General features: G+C 39.7%; 1 protein-coding gene across 5 annotated transcripts in view; it reads left to right on the top strand.

The window, feature by feature from the left end:
* sorcs2 (sortilin-related VPS10 domain containing receptor 2) overlaps positions 1 to 16,648 on the top strand; it is a 323,412-nt gene extending 306,764 nt beyond the window's left edge. Inside the window, exons 13-28 of one of the 5 annotated variants that reach the window (XM_034105582.1) lie at positions 115 to 206; positions 2,073 to 2,180; positions 7,648 to 7,768; positions 7,866 to 7,999; positions 8,215 to 8,334; positions 9,136 to 9,307; positions 9,400 to 9,586; positions 9,823 to 9,956; positions 10,195 to 10,318; positions 10,595 to 10,707; positions 11,205 to 11,327; positions 11,526 to 11,625; positions 11,735 to 11,782; positions 12,752 to 12,854; positions 14,135 to 14,295; positions 14,739 to 16,648. In XM_034105582.1, the coding sequence (XP_033961473.1) occupies positions 115 to 206; positions 2,073 to 2,180; positions 7,648 to 7,768; positions 7,866 to 7,999; positions 8,215 to 8,334; positions 9,136 to 9,307; positions 9,400 to 9,586; positions 9,823 to 9,956; positions 10,195 to 10,318; positions 10,595 to 10,707; positions 11,205 to 11,327; positions 11,526 to 11,625; positions 11,735 to 11,782; positions 12,752 to 12,854; positions 14,135 to 14,295; positions 14,739 to 14,803 (1,905 nt within the window). In that variant the 3' untranslated portion in view covers positions 14,804 to 16,648. Of the gene's footprint in view, positions 1 to 114; positions 207 to 2,072; positions 2,181 to 7,647; positions 7,769 to 7,865; positions 8,000 to 8,214; positions 8,335 to 9,135; positions 9,308 to 9,399; positions 9,587 to 9,822; positions 9,957 to 10,194; positions 10,319 to 10,594; positions 10,708 to 11,204; positions 11,328 to 11,525; positions 11,626 to 11,734; positions 11,783 to 12,751; positions 12,855 to 14,089; positions 14,296 to 14,738 lie in introns of all 5 variants that reach the window. The other 4 variants (XM_034105580.1, XM_034105579.1, XM_034105584.1 and 1 more) reach the window with 4 other exon arrangements.
* The last annotated feature ends 671 nt before the right edge of the window (positions 16,649 to 17,319 follow it).

Genomic DNA, 17,319 nt, shown 5'->3' with positions numbered 1-17,319 from the left:
GAAGATACAAATATTAAAACAAATTGTTATTACTCTTAAACTGTACAGCAAAGTATGACAGAAAATGAAAGAAAATGTTTTCGGTTCCAAACATTTTATGTTACTACTTTTAAGGTTTTCGAGGAGGAGCATCACATCCTGTACCTGGACCATGGTGGGGTCATTGTTGCCATCAAGGACACCTCCATTCCCCTCAAAATACTCAAGTAAGTAACATTATCTCTTAATTTGAAAAAACTGACTCATCAAAAGTCCATGAATCATTGGTAGGATACAAACTCCACTCCATTGTTACTGAACAGAGAAAGTCCAGTCACTTCCCTAGTCCAGTCCTTTACCCTTCAAAATATTTCAAATCCCTTCCACAGACAATGTCATGCTCAGCAAGATGCTATCTCATTGACCTTAATAAATAAGGATGAAATAATGAGAATCCATAGATAAGAGAGTAATCAGAAAAAATCATTTATCACAGCCCTACATCAAAGGACCTTTTAGACTGGCCTTCATCTGTCTCTGGGCGAAAGACCTCCGAGTGTTCTCCTTCACATTTTTCCCTCGCTCCCGCCGCGGCTAAATCAATAAGCCCAAAGCCTTTAGCAAAGTGGTGGAAAAAATATTGCACAGAGATGTGGAAGTCTGAGAAAATGTTTTGTAAAATAAGTCTTAAAAGGGAATTAAGCGCAATGTCTACCATTTCACAAAATGGATGAAGGTTTCACCACATCTGGAGATTTCTGTCCTCCATTTTGACATAATTCCTAGTCGTATTAGGCTTTCATGACCCCAATTGTTATTTTCTTAACTGCTCATAATACAAATAAAAGACTAAATTAATCATTATTCTCAAGCAAGAAAATATGGAACAGCATTGTTTTCCCTGAATTTTGAGCAATGATCTTATCTTTAGCACATTATTCTGTTAGAGGGCTGCTTTAATTAGCTGTCGAACTCTTCTCCATTGTTCTACTGCAGCTCCATTTTTATACGGTTGTGCTCTAAGACTTTTGTAAAAGGGTATATGCTATTCCACTTGGACTCCATCAGACCTTTTTAGAGGTTTAATCATATTGGCATGTCATGCCCAATTTGTGATAGGGCTGCCAACTCTAGTGCAACTCAAGCATTTACACGTTTCACACACTCTCACGCCCCATGTCGGAAAAAAAGTAATATTTATGTTCATGTGCGCAACAGCTTACTTATTATTTTGAATGAGCAGTTGACAAATCTGAAATGTTTGTGCAAATAATTTGACAGCAGGATAACAAATACGATCCACAAAGCCTTTACCATAGCAACAAAGTCTTTAGCAGCTTTGCTTGTAATCCTTCTTTCTCACTGCATGTTTACCAGCTGATAATCACATTGTACTCCTTGTTAGCACATCATCATCATCATCACAGTGCGAGCCACACACTGCTCAATTTCGAATTGATCCCTCATTGATTCCCATCATGCAGTAACATTTACTCAGCACTGCTGCCACTGTTGACTGCAGGAGTCAGTGAATAAAGCAGGGCAGATGGCTTTATGTGTCTCAAACTCGTCATTTTGAGTTTGTATTTGTGTAAGATCAAATTCCACATACTGTAACAAAGGTTTTTTTTCTATTGTCAAGTGGTGCACTCTATGTAAAAGTATATAATTTAGTTCATTTGTAACTAACAAGCTCCACTTCTAATGCACATTTGCTAGCTACTATTGCTATTAGATTAAACCCACTTTAGCTAGCTAGCTTGCTAAAGTTGCTAATGATAGCTCTATAGAATTAACGCTAGGTTAATACTGAAAGCTAGTTTGCCAAGACATGCTAACGTTGCAGCTTATAGTGCATCAGAAAATCATATTGTTTAATTTGATCCTTTTATTTGTGTTATAAAGACACAATGTCCTAAAAACTCGCAAAAAGTGTTTTATGGGCTGTGGCAGATGATTAATATCCTCCTGGGTGTGTATTGTTTTTATAGTCATTAATAACCTAAGTGCAAGGCTTTGAGAAACGATGATGTCTTTATTTGCAGGGACTTTAATCAATGTGGTGATGGTGAACATTGCTTGTTTCTCCACAGATTTAGCATCGATGAAGGACGGACGTGGACTGTTCACAACTTCACCAGCACCTCTGTGTTCGTCGATGGACTCCTGAGCGAGCCAGGAGACGAAACCCTGGTTATGACGTGAGTCTCAAAATCCAAAAATATCTTTTGTTTCAGGACTTCAGTAATCTGTGCTGCCATTTCAATATGAGGAAAAATTATAATATAATCAATGGAGAATTATCTGTGGAATCGCAAATGACTCGCATTATAAAAGCCTTTTCTTCCTCCTTTCAGCACTTCCTGCTCTTTGTTTGCTTCTAATGAGTTGTATAGGGCAAGCAGAAGCTGGCCTCACTCGTACATTTCCTGCAGTTTTCTCTCTCTTCCAGAAGGGTTGATTTCTGTTACAGCAGAGGTTGATGGAAGAGGGGAGCCTGTATGCCTCTGCCCCTCCCTCCCTGTCTCATTTCTCCCCTCTAGCCCTCAGAAAAACCTCATAAAAAGGCGCCTACTCGGTTAAACTTTTTGGAGCACCCTGTTCTAGCCTGCCTTACACATTGAAAACCTCTTGGGGTCAGATCTAAGGACAGCTAAAATATATTTCACGTCTGTTGTGAAATCAGGAACCAAACAGGCCTCCTGACAAGGCTGTAACATTTGAATCGAGAGATTTTCCTGAATCTTTTCATAACTCTGGTGAAGCACAAAAGTCCAAATTCTCTTTCAGCAGCTTCTGAAAGAGTTTGTGTATTGGCTTCAAGTGATCCATCTCATTGGAAATGTAGTTGCTCCCCTCTGTTTCACTCCCTTGTCCCCCCCCAATCTCTCCATCAGTAAGTTAGCTGGAGTGAGACTTGTCACATCATCTCAGGCTCCAGACCTTGGCGGAGAGATAAGGGAGGCTTCCAACTGTAATCTGCTGAGAAGGGCAAAGAGATGGCCACACACACACCAATATAGACACACAGACCGACACACTCACACCTACACCTGGCTCCGTCGAGATAGGTTTGGCGGCCAAAGAGGGGTGTTGAGGGCAGCTCATGTCTGATAGATTAGCCAGGGTCTATTTCCTTGCCAGTGAGTTTCGATTTTTGACTGCACCGCCTGCCATCCCATAATGATGTCTTTGAACAGTGACTTAGCACCAAGGACAGGTGGGGGAGCAGGGAATGTCAAGCACTCATACTAATGACAGCTGGTCAAATATCAAAGACGAACAGACTCTCTCGATGGGCTGTTACTCACCAACCCAGTCTCACGGCATTTCGTGTTCACCAACACGATTTTTAATCTATTGATTCGTGTTCACCATCACGATTTGCCCCTTTTTTTCGTGTTGCACAGCACGATTTTAAAATCAATGTATTTCTACTGGTAACGTGTTTCGTGCCTGCAGGCTGCAGCACGTCTTTTTCTCCGGTCGGGTCGTGGAAGACCGGAAGCTGTGTGGTTCATAAAAACATGTTCTTACTCAATATTAAGCCACAATTATTGCTTTTATTTTAAATCGTATAATTTCGGACTTCTGTTGCCGTCTGTGAGGAAAATAAATGGCGCTCAGAGCCTCAGGATACTGAAATCTGTATTTTTAAATATTTCTTTCCTTCTAATTTGTTATTCTTTTCAAAATAACACACTGTTATTTACTCACCAATAACACACAATTATCCTTGCTTTTATTTATTGGTTTAATTCCATAATCTCGGGCTTTTTTGGTGTCCGTCAGGAACTGAATTTCAAAATAAAATAACCGGAAACAGACGTAGGCCTATAAGGGACATTTCGAGCATCATTGCGATTGTCAACATTTCTGAGTTTAGGATGGCCGAAGACACTACACTACCCATAATCCCCAGCTATCGTTTAGGACTACAGTTCCCGTAAGGTTACGCAGAGCGTCAAACAGCTGTGTGAAATGGAACGAAACCACGCCAGACTATCCAAAACTAGAATCGAACACCCCCCCAGAACTACACATGCTGGCTATTGTGTTTCGCAAAATGTTCTATGGGACGTCTCTACTGAACGTTTTCGTTTTTCCCACAATTAGAAGTTGTCAGTATTAAACACATTGGTGTTATCAAATGTAAAACATATAATTAATAAATGGGTGAAAATCGCTTGTGTCCATAATGCGCAGCATTAATATATACCCACATGACAGCTCATTGCTACTTTGTAATTCTACTCCACTACAATTCAGAGGTTAACCTGGTATTTTTACTCCACTGCATTTATTTGAGTTACTTTGCAGATTCTGATTAATTATGTGAAATATAAACAACCCTTAAATCAGACTTTAGTTACACCTGAGTAAAATTCAGGGAAGGTGATTGTCAAGTGCCAACAATCAGGAGAGATATTTGATAGTTGGTGCTTGAGAAGACTAAACATGTATCTGCAATTGACATGAATGGAAACAAGTAATAAAGTATATTCATTACTCGTTATTCTCTACTAATAGTTAATTAAAGACTGTATATTATGGCTATTTTGCACATCCCTTTCAAGATTTTCAAAGGTTTATTGACATATCATACACAACTACGGTGTAGTTATGCAATGAATGAAAAACTTGGGTCACAGCTGGTTCCTCAACAGTGCATTACAAGACATCTATCAATATGTGTGTATACTTCCACCATTAAACTGTCATATTCTGCACATTTCTTATTCTATCTACATACATAAGAGTATAATTAATGTGTATAATATCAGTTAAAATAAGTGCTTCAACATAGTTAACATTACAGGAAAGCAATATATTAGACGTTAATTACTTTGTCAGGCTTAATATTTAATGTTTAAATAAAGGTTAATGCGTTTTTCTGTTTTGCACCTCCTCCTATTAATATCTTTGTACATCCTGCACTAAACTGTTTTATTGTAGAGATCACTTATAGTATCTTCTTGATTTTTTATATTCTATATTTCTATATTTATACTTTCCCCCTATGAAAGTATGTACTCTTAATATTGTTTTAATCAAATATAACACATAAAAACAATAATTCAATAACGTGCTTTAACCACTAGGAGGTGCACACAAGGTGCACACAGCCATAATAACTTTGTATTATTAGTGTGTATGTACAAAATCTGAAGATGTATAGTTTTATGCATGCTTTCACATCATTTTACAGCATATTGCTATACTATTTCAGACTCAGTATTTACATTCTTACATTCAAAGAAAATCAGTAATATCTTTGAAAACTACAGTCCTTTTCTATCAGCTGTGCACCGTTATGGTGTAAATATAACCTATCTATGAATTAGATCAAATGTAAAAGTCAGCCGAATTAGTGTTGATACTGCAAGGAGACGTATTGTGTGAAGAGAAATTGAAGATGTTGTTTAATTGTTGATATATTTATGATCCACGTCAAGTATTCAGTTTCGGCGCCATTTCTTCCAGTTTTTCCAAAGGTCTTCTCATCAGGGCTCTCTAAATAAAGAACTACGGCAGATCTGTAATATGTAATGCAGCCGAACCGTGTATTACAATGCCGTTATGTGATGACTTTCAAAGAGAAAAGCAAGAGTACTCGGAATTAAGTATTATTTTATACTTTTAAAATGTTTTCCGGATTTCATATAATATAAACACCAAATCCCAGCATGCATTGCGGCTAACACATCCAATCAGCGAGCATAAAACCATAGCTGAGGATCTTGGGTAATCGCTCGAAATGCCTACGTCTGTTTCCGGTTATATTTATTTTGAAATTCAGTTCCTGACGGACGCCAAAAAAGCCCGAGATTATGGAATCAAACCAATAAATAAAAGCAAGGATAATTGTGTGTTATTGGTGAGTAAATAACAGTGTGTTATTTTGAAAAGAATAACAAATTAGAAGGAAAAAAAGATTTAAAAAATACAGATTTCAGTATCCTGAGGCTCTGAGCCCCATTTATTTTCCTCACAGACGGCAACAAAAGTCCGAAATTATACGATTTAAAATAAAAGCAATAACTGTGGTTTGATATTGAGTAAGAACATGTTTTTATGAACCACACAGCTTCCGGTCTTCCACGACCCGCCCGGAGAAAAAGACGTGCTGCAGCCTGCAGGCACGAAACACGTTACCAGTAGAAATACATTGATTTTAAAATCGTGCTGTGCAACACGAAAAAAAGGGGCAAATCGTGATGGTGAACACGAATCAATAGATTAAAATCGTGTTGGTGAACACGAAATGCCGTGAGACTGGGTTGTACTCACATGCCGTTATAGTAAAGCGTCATGCCAGCCTATTCTGATACTGATAAATAATGTTCACTATAGTAATTCCCTCAACACACGGTTACAAACATTATGTCTTCCCTGCATTTACTCTAATAGACAAGTGCTCTCTTTGAAATGTCTTGCAAACACATGGTTATGTTTTCTCACTCTTAGCTCAGTGTTTTAATAGGAGGGACAAAAGGAAAAGTTCTCCGACTGATTGGAGTGTTATTTGTTCAGTAATAGAGCTTCTTTGTCTCTGTAGTGGCTGCTCCAAACTGGAAAAAAGTGCTAACGCACTCAGTAATAGAGATGATTTCAACACTGTGAAACTAACAGTGATTGCTCTTTTTAACCAGATACATTGGCATTATTCAGTGTCAGTGTCAGTACTCATTCGAAAAGAGACTTCTACAAATGCTGATCTAGAAAGTGGTCAAGATGTGGTGTTTATGTTATTTAGTGGGTTATGTTTTATGATCAGGGGCAAACTGTTCCCCTGATTACCAGAAGAAACAACAATAAGTTAAGGGATTACAATGACAAGCCTTAGAGAGTCCTTAGTCGAGTAATGACGATGGTGGGTAGTAAAGTGTAGAAGCACAACAAATACGTCATATGTCACCGAGTTGGGTTAGAGGTCTGCTTCACCGACACATCAACATTACCTATTTTATACTATAAAACACCTCCATCTAGTGGAGACGGTGAGTGGCTGTAGGTTTGCTTCTGTCAGACTTTATAGTAACAAAGTTCTATTCATGAGTGTATTTATAATCCACATATAATGCTGAAAGCCACTTTAGGTTAGAAACATCTTCGTTGGAGCTTATTTTCAATACATCATACAAAACAGCTGTTTTCTCGCAAAGTCTTCTGAACATTTCATAACTCAAATGCATGGATTTGGAGGTTCAGATTTCTTCAGACGACAAGACTAAGATTTATTGAAAGTCTGAAGTGTATGAAGAGGAAGTGTGTTGTCAGTTGAGGTTTAGTCGGCTAAGTGTGCACAGGAAATCTCTGACAGGTCTTTCTGGGAAATGCGTTGCTGTTAGATATTGTAAGATAAGTTAGAATGGCTGAAAGTTAGCTGTTAAGTAAATAGCATCCAGGCAACAAAAATAGTCTTCTAAATCCAATTATGCTCTAACCGTTTGATTATCTTGTTGTGAATTGCCCTGCTCTCAAGCAGATGGACTTATCTTCTTACCATTATGTGTCAGAAAAACTCTAGGTATCCGGCTGTGTATCCATTTTGGCTAATAACAACTAAAGCTGTGATGTGGCCCTTATCTCTGTATATTTCAGTGTTTTGCATACCAAAGTCTCAGTGCTCAGGGGTCCCATTGTTCCTCTGGTGTGTGTTTGCAGTGTGTTCGGCCACATCAGCTACAGGTCGGACTGGGAGTTGGTCAAAGTGGACTTCAGGCAGTCGTTCCCCCTTCAGTGCACTGAGTCTGACTACGAGTCCTGGCAGCTAACAGACATGCAGGTAATGCACACACACAAATACAGTACCGACATACAAAGTGTTACATGTGTTTCTTTTATTTGGAACCACATTTATATTTCTCCATGGTCTTATTCAGGGAGAGAAGTGCATTATGGGCCAGGAGCAGAGTTTCAGGAAAAGGAAGGACACATCGTTCTGTATCAAAGGAAAAAGCTACACCTCAGCTCTCAACACTAAACCCTGTCAATGCAACGAGAAAGACTTCAGATGGTGAGTACTTCAGGATGTAGAAAAAAAACAGATTTCAGCACATTTCCTTGTGTATTATGTGTTCTCGTATACAGCACAAAGCCTGGCCATGCTACATGACATCTCTGAAAAATATTACAAACAGGCAAAGAGTGCTTCTGTGGTAATATTGCAGGACCATGTCTTTACTCATACTTGCTATTGTTCATAACTGTAACTTTGGTGTGTGTTTGTAGTGACTACGGTTTTGAACGCTCCCAAACGGAAGGCAGTCGCTGCTTCGCTGACTTCTGGCACAATCCAGATTCACCGCCAGAGGACTGCCATTTAGGACAAACCTACGAGTCAAGCACTGGGTCTGTACAACTGCACAAACGCATTCACACACCCACGTATATTTGGGTTTAAATGAACATAAATATATATATATACATGTATATACACATAGAAAACTGCGATTTCAATTAATATTTTGTACCAGTGTACAGAAAAGGCTATTTAACACAACATGGATCCATAAAGTCTAATATTTTCATACATTTATATTTTAATGTTTTTATATCCAGGGTCTTTAATGTTGTTTGTTCTCTAATTACGACCCTTTAGTCAGGATGTGCTAAGTTTAGCTTAGCAGGAAACAGGGGGATACAGATAGCCTGTTGGTCACAAAAATCGTTACAGATCTTATCTAAACCTAAAAAAAAAACTATTTTCTTATGGCGGATTTTAAAAGGGTTTTTCGCCTGCCGTCTGTCTGCAGACTTGTCAAAGCATTAATTCATGGTTTTTACTAACCGGTATCAGTATGTTGTTACTTCGGCATCATTTTGAAACGTGTATTACAATTAAATCACGGTAAAATATGTTCATCTTGTTGTAGTTGTAGCCCCCTTGCCAGCCATTCTCTCTCTAGTTTAGCATACTCAGCCAGCCTGGTTGTTCCTGGCCCTAGAACCACGGTTTAGTCGGGCCAGAAAAAAGATGAAAAAGTAGCCCCGGACCAAAACTAGGCCAAGTGGAAACGCAACCAAAAACGGGCCCCGCACGGCTCGGCACGCTTAAAGCGAGCTACCTGCTGCAGGAAACGCGCCATTATAGACGTACACTGCATACACTTCCTTTCTCTTACATTTGCACGTTTCTCTGCTGTGTTTCAGCTACAGGAAGATCATTTCCAACATTTGTGAAGGAGGGCTGAACAAGCAGCAGAGCGCCAAACAGCACAACTGCCCTCTGCTGCCCCCTAAAGGACTACAAGTCAGTATCAAAGGGCAGATGTTGGCCGTGGCGCCTGGGGATGACATCACATTCATTGTCCACCAGGAACAGGTAGGATGAAAGTGGTATTCTTGTTGTATTTTTCTCATTTCTTACTGTCTTTCAATTAGAATTCACTGAAGATCCTTGTTTCTTCCAACCAGGGTGACACCAGCCGTACCAAGTACCAGGTGGACCTCGGTGACGGGGTCCGAGCCATCTACCAAAACCTGACGGTGACAGATGAGCCCATCCAGCATCGCTATGAAAACCCGGGCGTTTACAAGGTCACAGTGAAGGCCGAGAATATGGCAGGGCATGATGAGGCTACCATGTACATCCAGGTCGCAGGTAAGCCTTCCAGACAAATGGTATTAATGGACCACTCTGCAGATTTCTATTTTAGAAGGTAGTCTTTAAAGGGCAAGTCTAAGCCGGTCTTAATGGGAGCCTAGTAAAGTCTGAAGGGGTTAGACTTCAAAATTCCACTCAACTTTTTTCGTGCCTTGTGTAACAGAATTGATGCGAGTGCTTGAATTATATGTTCAGCTTTGTATTCTTATAAATGATGTTTTCTTGTCTTCCAGCCCCTCTGCAGAAAGTGCACCTGGAAGTGGTTCCCATCACTGGGAGAAACCATGAGGTCAATCTGACAGCCATAGTTCTTCCAATTGAAGCCAACCTGTCCGTCTTCAACTGGTGGATCGGAGAAAACCTGCAGGTAAAGGACACACTACAAACTCCATCTTATACCATCCATTACCATCATAATAGTTTTAGTTTTTTTTTGTTTTTTTTATTACAAATTTGTTTCCTTTAAGGCTACATTCCTAAGTACATTTTCAGGGCAACTCCCATCATGTCAAAGAAGCCATTATTTGATCCCAGACTTCTCAGACACTCAGTGTTTACACAGTTGACCAATCTGACAGCCACACTGTTGTGACTTTCTCCTGTAGCCCAAGCTGACTCTGCAGAACAGCCTCCTGACTCGCTTCCCAGAGACAGGAGAGTTTTCAGTCACCGTCCAGGCGTCTAATGGCCGCTCGATGGTGCAGGATACCAGAACTGTGCGAGTCTATGGTAAAAATGACATTTCAAATCACCTCAGTTTGTTAAATGCAGAAGCAAATATCCCTGAATATAGGAAAAAAAGATTTTTTGTCAAGGTCAATTATTCTCTCCACTCATTGGATGTGATAGTAAATAAAACCGATAACATACAGTGCCTTTCCACATCTGTACTTTTTGTTGTATTTGCGGTTTCATCTTCAGCAGTCAACATTTTAAGCTGCTGATGAGTTTTGAATGATGACTGTGGTGATTACCAACTACTCTTGCTGTTCTATCCGATCCCAGATCATTTCCAGGTCATCCCTCTGAGTTTCAGCACAAACCTGGACCGCTTCAACCCAAACATCCCGGAGTGGAGAGAGGACATTGGCCAGGTTGTCACCAAAATAATCACAAAGGTAAATTAACATTGATGCTTTTGTTATTCCTTAGAAACTGGTATGCTAACTGACTAACCTGGTAAGTCCTGTTTTGTAATTACGCTTGTTCCTCTATAGGCAATACTAATAGTGAGTCACTGTAGCGCCAGTCTGACCACATTCCCTAATACAGGCATGATCCATGATCTTTAGCTGCTAAATGCTTCTCTAACTTAGCCAGTGAGGCTCTAACATTATCTGCTTTTAGTACTGGGTAGTGTGCAGTAGGTATATCAAAATCTTTTTCACTTGAACAGGCTAGAGACTGAGTTCATGAAAGCAGTTTCCTGGCCACAAAAGCAAAACGATGAGCTTAAATAAGCTGTAGAACTATGTAGAGCCAAGGATTTGCAGAGTTATGTGTTCTGTTCAATACTAATGAGCCCTTCGACATCATTTGATTCACTGTAAATATAAACAGAATATTGATTATTTCAGCTTTATGTAATGACTGACCTTTAACTATCTGACCTCAGAACACAGGTGTCCCTCTGGACTCCCTGGTTACCGTGGTGAACCCAGGCCTCCCCACCACTGCTGACCTGTACGTCCTCCCACTGGACAGCACAGCTACCAAGAGGAGCATTTTTGTAGATAAGGTAATTTCACATTTCATGCATAGAAAAGCACATCAGCTTTAACAAAAAATTGCAATATGAGGCATATGATTTTAATATAAATACAGTATGGTGTGAATATTGATTTGTTGCTTGACTTGTATTCATCTGCTTCAATTTGGTTGTTCACTTCAGTCCAAAATATAGCCTTTGTTTAATTTCATGTTGTCTTGTGTTCAGCGTATTCCCGCCATCATACAGGCCTTCAACAGCAACAACGTCAGCTTTGTGGTGCGAGGAGGTCTGCAAGTGCTGGTGATGCTAGCTGACCCAAACGCAGGTATTGTATATTTAAATGCTATTTGCATCACCTTCTATATCGTCTGCTCTATATGACTACCGTCTATGAGGTTTTTATTGATAATTACATGTTATTGATTTTGTCCAAGGGCTAGGTCTAAATGCTAATGACTCAACAACTACAGAAGCAAAGACTGGTGCGTTCATGAACTCTACACCTGCGGCTTTACCTCAAAGCGCTCTAATTCATGTGCCTTTTCCTTTCCTTGTTTCCTAAAAATTCCAAATCCAGTTTGAGTCGGTCTGTACTGTCCTGTGCTTTTTCAGTCACCTGGGGCCTCATTTATAAATGGTGCGTACGCCCAAAATATGGCGTACGCCAGTTTCTAAGCAATCCTTGCGATTTATAAAAAACAAAGTTGACGGGAAAATGTGCGGTCCTCCACGCAAAATCTGACCCATGCGTACGAACTAAGCACAACAACGGGAAGGACGAGAAACTGCGACACCGTTGGAAGAATGGAGAGAAATATGTGAAAATAATACAATAAATAAAATGTTACCTCATGTATCATATATGAAGAATTTATTTGCAAACATTGATTAAAGCTACTCTACAATGTGATTTATCTCGACCTCCACAAAAGAACCACAATCTGACAGTGTGAGATGTCTTTTATAGCTGTTCTGTCGTCATTTCCTGCGATCTTCTTAACGCAGTCACTCAAAATGAATATTCATACGGGGCGTTTCTTTCTTTGAATATGGGCGTTAAGTGAAGGCGTAGGACGTGTCGTACGCAAGTCCTACGCCGGTACGCAGTGTTTTATGAATCGGAAAATGTCTGTGCGCATTTATTTGCTTTGTCCTACGTAAGCAACCTTCCCACGGGAATCCTACGCAAGGCTTTATAAATGAGGCCCCTGATCATCCTTTGAGCTGAGTTGAGAATGGTCTAACGGTGCGCTCTTCAAAAAAACATAAGAAAAGCTATTTCATTTGGATGTTTTCTTCCTACCAATTCTGTCCCTTTGCTCCTGCAGTTATTGCCTAAAGAGCTCCTTCCATATCTTTTGGGATTTCTATAGCAAAAATTAACCAGAATTATTTCTTACTGCAAACATGATGCGGTATTTAACTATTTATCTGTGTAATCATCACCGCAGGCTACCGTGGAGCCGCTGGAGGTCCGGGTGTTTGGGCTCTAGCAGCCATCTTCCTAATCGGCATGATCGCCACCGGTTCCTTCATCCTCTACAAGTTCAAAAGGTGAGCCATGTTTTGTGTTGGGAACTGGTAGGAGCAGTTCTGGTTATAAGCTATAGATATATATTATTAATATCTACTGTATATCGGTACAATCATTCATAGATATTGATAATGATGGGGCATCAAAATTAGGTAGTTGCAGTATCCTTAAAAGTAAGTGCCAATCCAAGATTATTATTAAGAATAATTTAATTTACATTGAATTGCCTCGAGGGATAGCACCGTGAAATCAGAGAATCTTATTACTAATTAATGTAATTGATATTCAAAAACGGTCTAAAATTGGAAATGATCAATTCTGAACTCCGATTAATAATTAAATTACTTAATACAACCACAATATTGAGGGATTTGGAGTTATTTGCACGGTAGACACCCTAACCATAACAGTAAGCACATGTATATACCAAAAAGCATTTATTTAAGACGTATTAAAGGTAGACAAATAATATGAATCAAACTAAACAAAGGAAAGCAAAATAAAGTATGTAATTGTGCATGGCTGCGTAACTTTGTGTGGGTGTGTGTCTTTCTTTTTCCAGCCCACTACGTACCACATAGCATGAGCATGTGTTTCTAGGTCACAACAGGAGTCACTTTGAGAGGGAGCTTTTGAGATCCACTGTATGTAAACTGAGCGTCTTGAACATGTAGGATACCGTATGTGAGTTAAATTACTTGTAAAAGATGGTTAGTGAAACAGTGCTGTCAAACAAACTTGGCCACCTACCAATGACATGAGGATGTCTTCTGCTAGGCTGGAGGACGTACTGAGGCAGAGGGAGAAACATTGTTGGGCTTCCATCGCAGGCTCGTTTCTCCCTGATCCGATTACACTTCTCCAAAACAGTAGGATTTAAATTAAGTTCAGTCTAATGTGGTTGAGATCATGGAGATTATTGTGGATAAGGAGCAACATGCCTCAGAGGACCAGCGGATGATCACTAAAGGCTCCTTTCAAAAGCCTGTTTTGTTTCATCATTGCATTTTTTGCAATAACACTTTTATTTCATGTCATTTCGCTCACATTTAATCATATTCTTAGCAGTTATAGCTCCTCCTATCAGCATGACAACGTCTCTCTTTCTGATCTGCACAGAGTTTTGTGCATCTTTTGAATTGATGCAGCACCTCATCACCTTCCCAAACTCAAACGTCCCCCAAAAAGTCACTTGAATTAGAACATGCAGTGCGAAACTACAGTCCCATCTTACGAAAACAACAATTTTCCAAAGTCCTTGGCTTAGGACTGAGGATGCTTATCCCCCACTCTTTTTCAGGAAGCTCCCGGGCAACCGCAATGTCTACGCGCAGATGCGCAATGAGAAGGAGCAGGAAATGACCAGCCCTGTCAATCACAGCGAGGACACCCAGCACATCATCCAGGGGGAGGAGTTCATCGACGACGACCTGGACTCGCAGACTCTAGGTAACGCAGGAGGTAGCCCCGCCTTCTGTTCGCTTATAAGGACTACCACTAACCACTGCTACTAAAACCCAAGCCACTAACACCAGCAGCTAACACACAACAAGGTACAGGTTTACCCTTTTTATCCTTTTATTGGTACAGCTAAAAGCCTTTTGGGTTTTAAACTCATATTTATATATTTCGAACTTTTGCAAATGTTACTCCCAAGGCGGTGTATGGTCATCATCTGCATTTTGAAGCACATTCATACATATCGTAACAATATGTGAGATCATGTGATTGTTTCATATCTATGCAGAATCCATTTTTACTAATGGATCCAAGTGAAAGCAACTTTTTACTGTTGCTGTCAAATGTCCACAGTCTGTCATCGTGAAAATGGTTTGCACTTTGTATTCTTCAGCATTGCTCATCTGTTTGTCTGTGTCCTGTTTCTTCTCCTCTTTTGTTGCTAGGTAACCATTCCGGTGTGGTCCTGAGCATCAACTCCAGAGAACTACATAGTTACCTGACCAGCTGATAGCTGCCATGTTAAAATGCTAACGAGCAAGCATAGCTTAGCTGGCTAACACAAACACAGGGACTCCACTCAGCCTTCCTCCTTTTCCTCCTTTCCCTCCGCCTCTTCTTGGGACACTGCACCTCCGCACAACTCCTGCTTTGGATGTAATTCTGTTGGGTTCCTTGTGTTTTATTTTTATTTGGGAGTGGTGGTGGTCACCGCAAAGGACACTTGCTCAGTTGTGTTTATGAGAATCTGTGTGTATGTTGTCTCTCACTTAGTAGACACTCAAATAAAGCCGCATGACTCACTGCACTGGTTTCCATTACCAAGAGCCACTGTAGGTAAAGTGGCCAAAGACAGATTTTATAAATACATTTTTTATATAAAATCTATCATAAAAAACGTTAAAAAAAGACTCTTCTCGTCTCGTTGTTCTCCCTCTTTCTTTACCACACATGATAGAAACTCTCTCTTCACAGGCAATAATGGTCTCCCAACGGAATGTAGGATATGATAAGCCCTTGTACGTTTGCATATGAGGAGTGTAAGTATGCAAACACAAGAGGGCAGTGTTGCACTTTTTTAAATTCCTACTCACAGGGGAGTATGTCCACAGAGCATTAACAGTTTTCCCAGATCCCACTTCATCCAAATAAATGTTTTCCCATTTGTAACTCAGATATTAAGTTGTGTGTGGTGTTTTAAATCAGCACTACCTTTTTAGGAGCTCAACGTCTGTCCCATGGTGCCTAAAATGGCAGATATTCATCTATTCAGTGACACTACCCGTTGTCAAGTTTTATTTATTTCCCCCACACACTCTTTCTGGGTATGTTAAAGCGGACTTGTCACCCTGGAGTCAAACACCACCATGGAAGGAAGGTGTAGTTGATGTATTTTACTGTATCAGCCTATATTAGGCATAGCCCGATGTTCAATCATGTCTCCTTAAAGGTTTGGTTTGATGTAAATATGTAAATATGAACAATCTCCACTTTGTACATATTCCCTTTGACATGTGTGCGAGTGTTTTACACTACTACCAAAATACACCATTTTTGCAGCAAATCCTCACTGAGTTTACTGAATTTGAAAAATGCTCACTGTATCCAATTTCCTCAACGCCATTGCCTGCTTCACATGTATCCATTTTCAAATCGTTCAGTATAATTTCATGAGCAATATAATTCGATGATCTTCATCGTTAACTGGAGGAAAAAGTCCTCATCTTATAAAGATACTCACAACCACACAGTGACAACTAGGTATATGGATATTTTTGATACACTAAGTTTTTCTCAATGTGTACACACTGGTTATTTTTTCTGTTGCCTTTTGCTGAAGTTTTGTTTGTTTGTTTGTTTGTGTGCACTAATGATGTAAGAAGTGCTGTTGACATGTACTGCACAGCATCTGTCTACAGACTCAAATGAAAGGCCCCGACAGACTTACAGTGCTACCATTACCACCAAGACCACCCTTTGGTTTGCCTTGTCTTTGATACAAACAGCAGTTAACGTTCACTTGTTCTCATTTACACCTTAATTTATCTTTTGTACATATTCTGCTCATGTTCAACTTGTTCTTAGTTCTCTAGTGATGTGTCGTCATGTATCAGTGCCCTTAACCTTAACAAAGGGGTAATTAGGAATTATGATATTCCAATATATTAGTGAAAGTTTCACATCTGATGGCACGACCATGCAATTTTGACCACACTGGTTTTCTTATGTTATTTTTCTCTTTCTGATGGGCTTGTTTGACCTTTTAATTTTTGCTATTAAAACAATTGTGTGTCCTAATCAGGAAGCCTAATGCACTGAACCTGCATCCTGAAATAAATCACTCCCATAACTTGTATGTCTGTTTGCATTATCATATTGGTGTATATACGTTTAAGTTATGAACACATTCTAATTATTTGTACAGTTTTTGGTTGAGTGTTGATAGTACCCGGCCTGGTACATTATTACTTTAGGGAAGTAGCACAGTCAGGCACTCTACACTTTGGTAACAAGTTAAAACACAAAGTTTATACAATCACTAAAAATATGCAACAATGAGGAACTGGAAATGGTGATCTATAAAACAAAAAGATATATACTGTATAACATAGCAAGATATCAACAGGTTGAAGCAGTACAGAAAGACAGGGGACTTTGTCTTTATGGTAATGTGTTGCACGCTCCATTACTGAACATTGTCACCAATGAGCCGTGCCTCATGCTACATGCTTTGGTTGTCACCCTCTCTCCTGAGGGTGGTGTTCGTCACTGCTGTCTTATGAGTCAGGTTAAGGATTGGCAACCATACTTTTGCAGTGCGTGAATAAACCTGTCAAATATTCTCTCCATTTGTCTACAGCAGAAGGAGCAATGTGTCCCAATCGAATAGTCCTGGTTGTGCAAGCAGAGGCTCCAAACAGCCAGCTAGACTTTGCATCAAAACAAGCCAAAAGCAAGTTGAGCTAAATGAGAAGATGACCCTTTAATAATCCACATGCATTTTTTTAGAGAGGTGCCAGGGAGCAG

The sequence above is a fragment of the Pseudochaenichthys georgianus genome, chromosome 18 (assembly GCF_902827115.2).
Source record: "Pseudochaenichthys georgianus chromosome 18, fPseGeo1.2, whole genome shotgun sequence".
In the NCBI taxonomy this organism is placed as follows: Eukaryota; Metazoa; Chordata; class Actinopteri; order Perciformes; family Channichthyidae; genus Pseudochaenichthys; species Pseudochaenichthys georgianus.
This window is presented reverse-complemented; position numbering and strand designations above follow the sequence as displayed.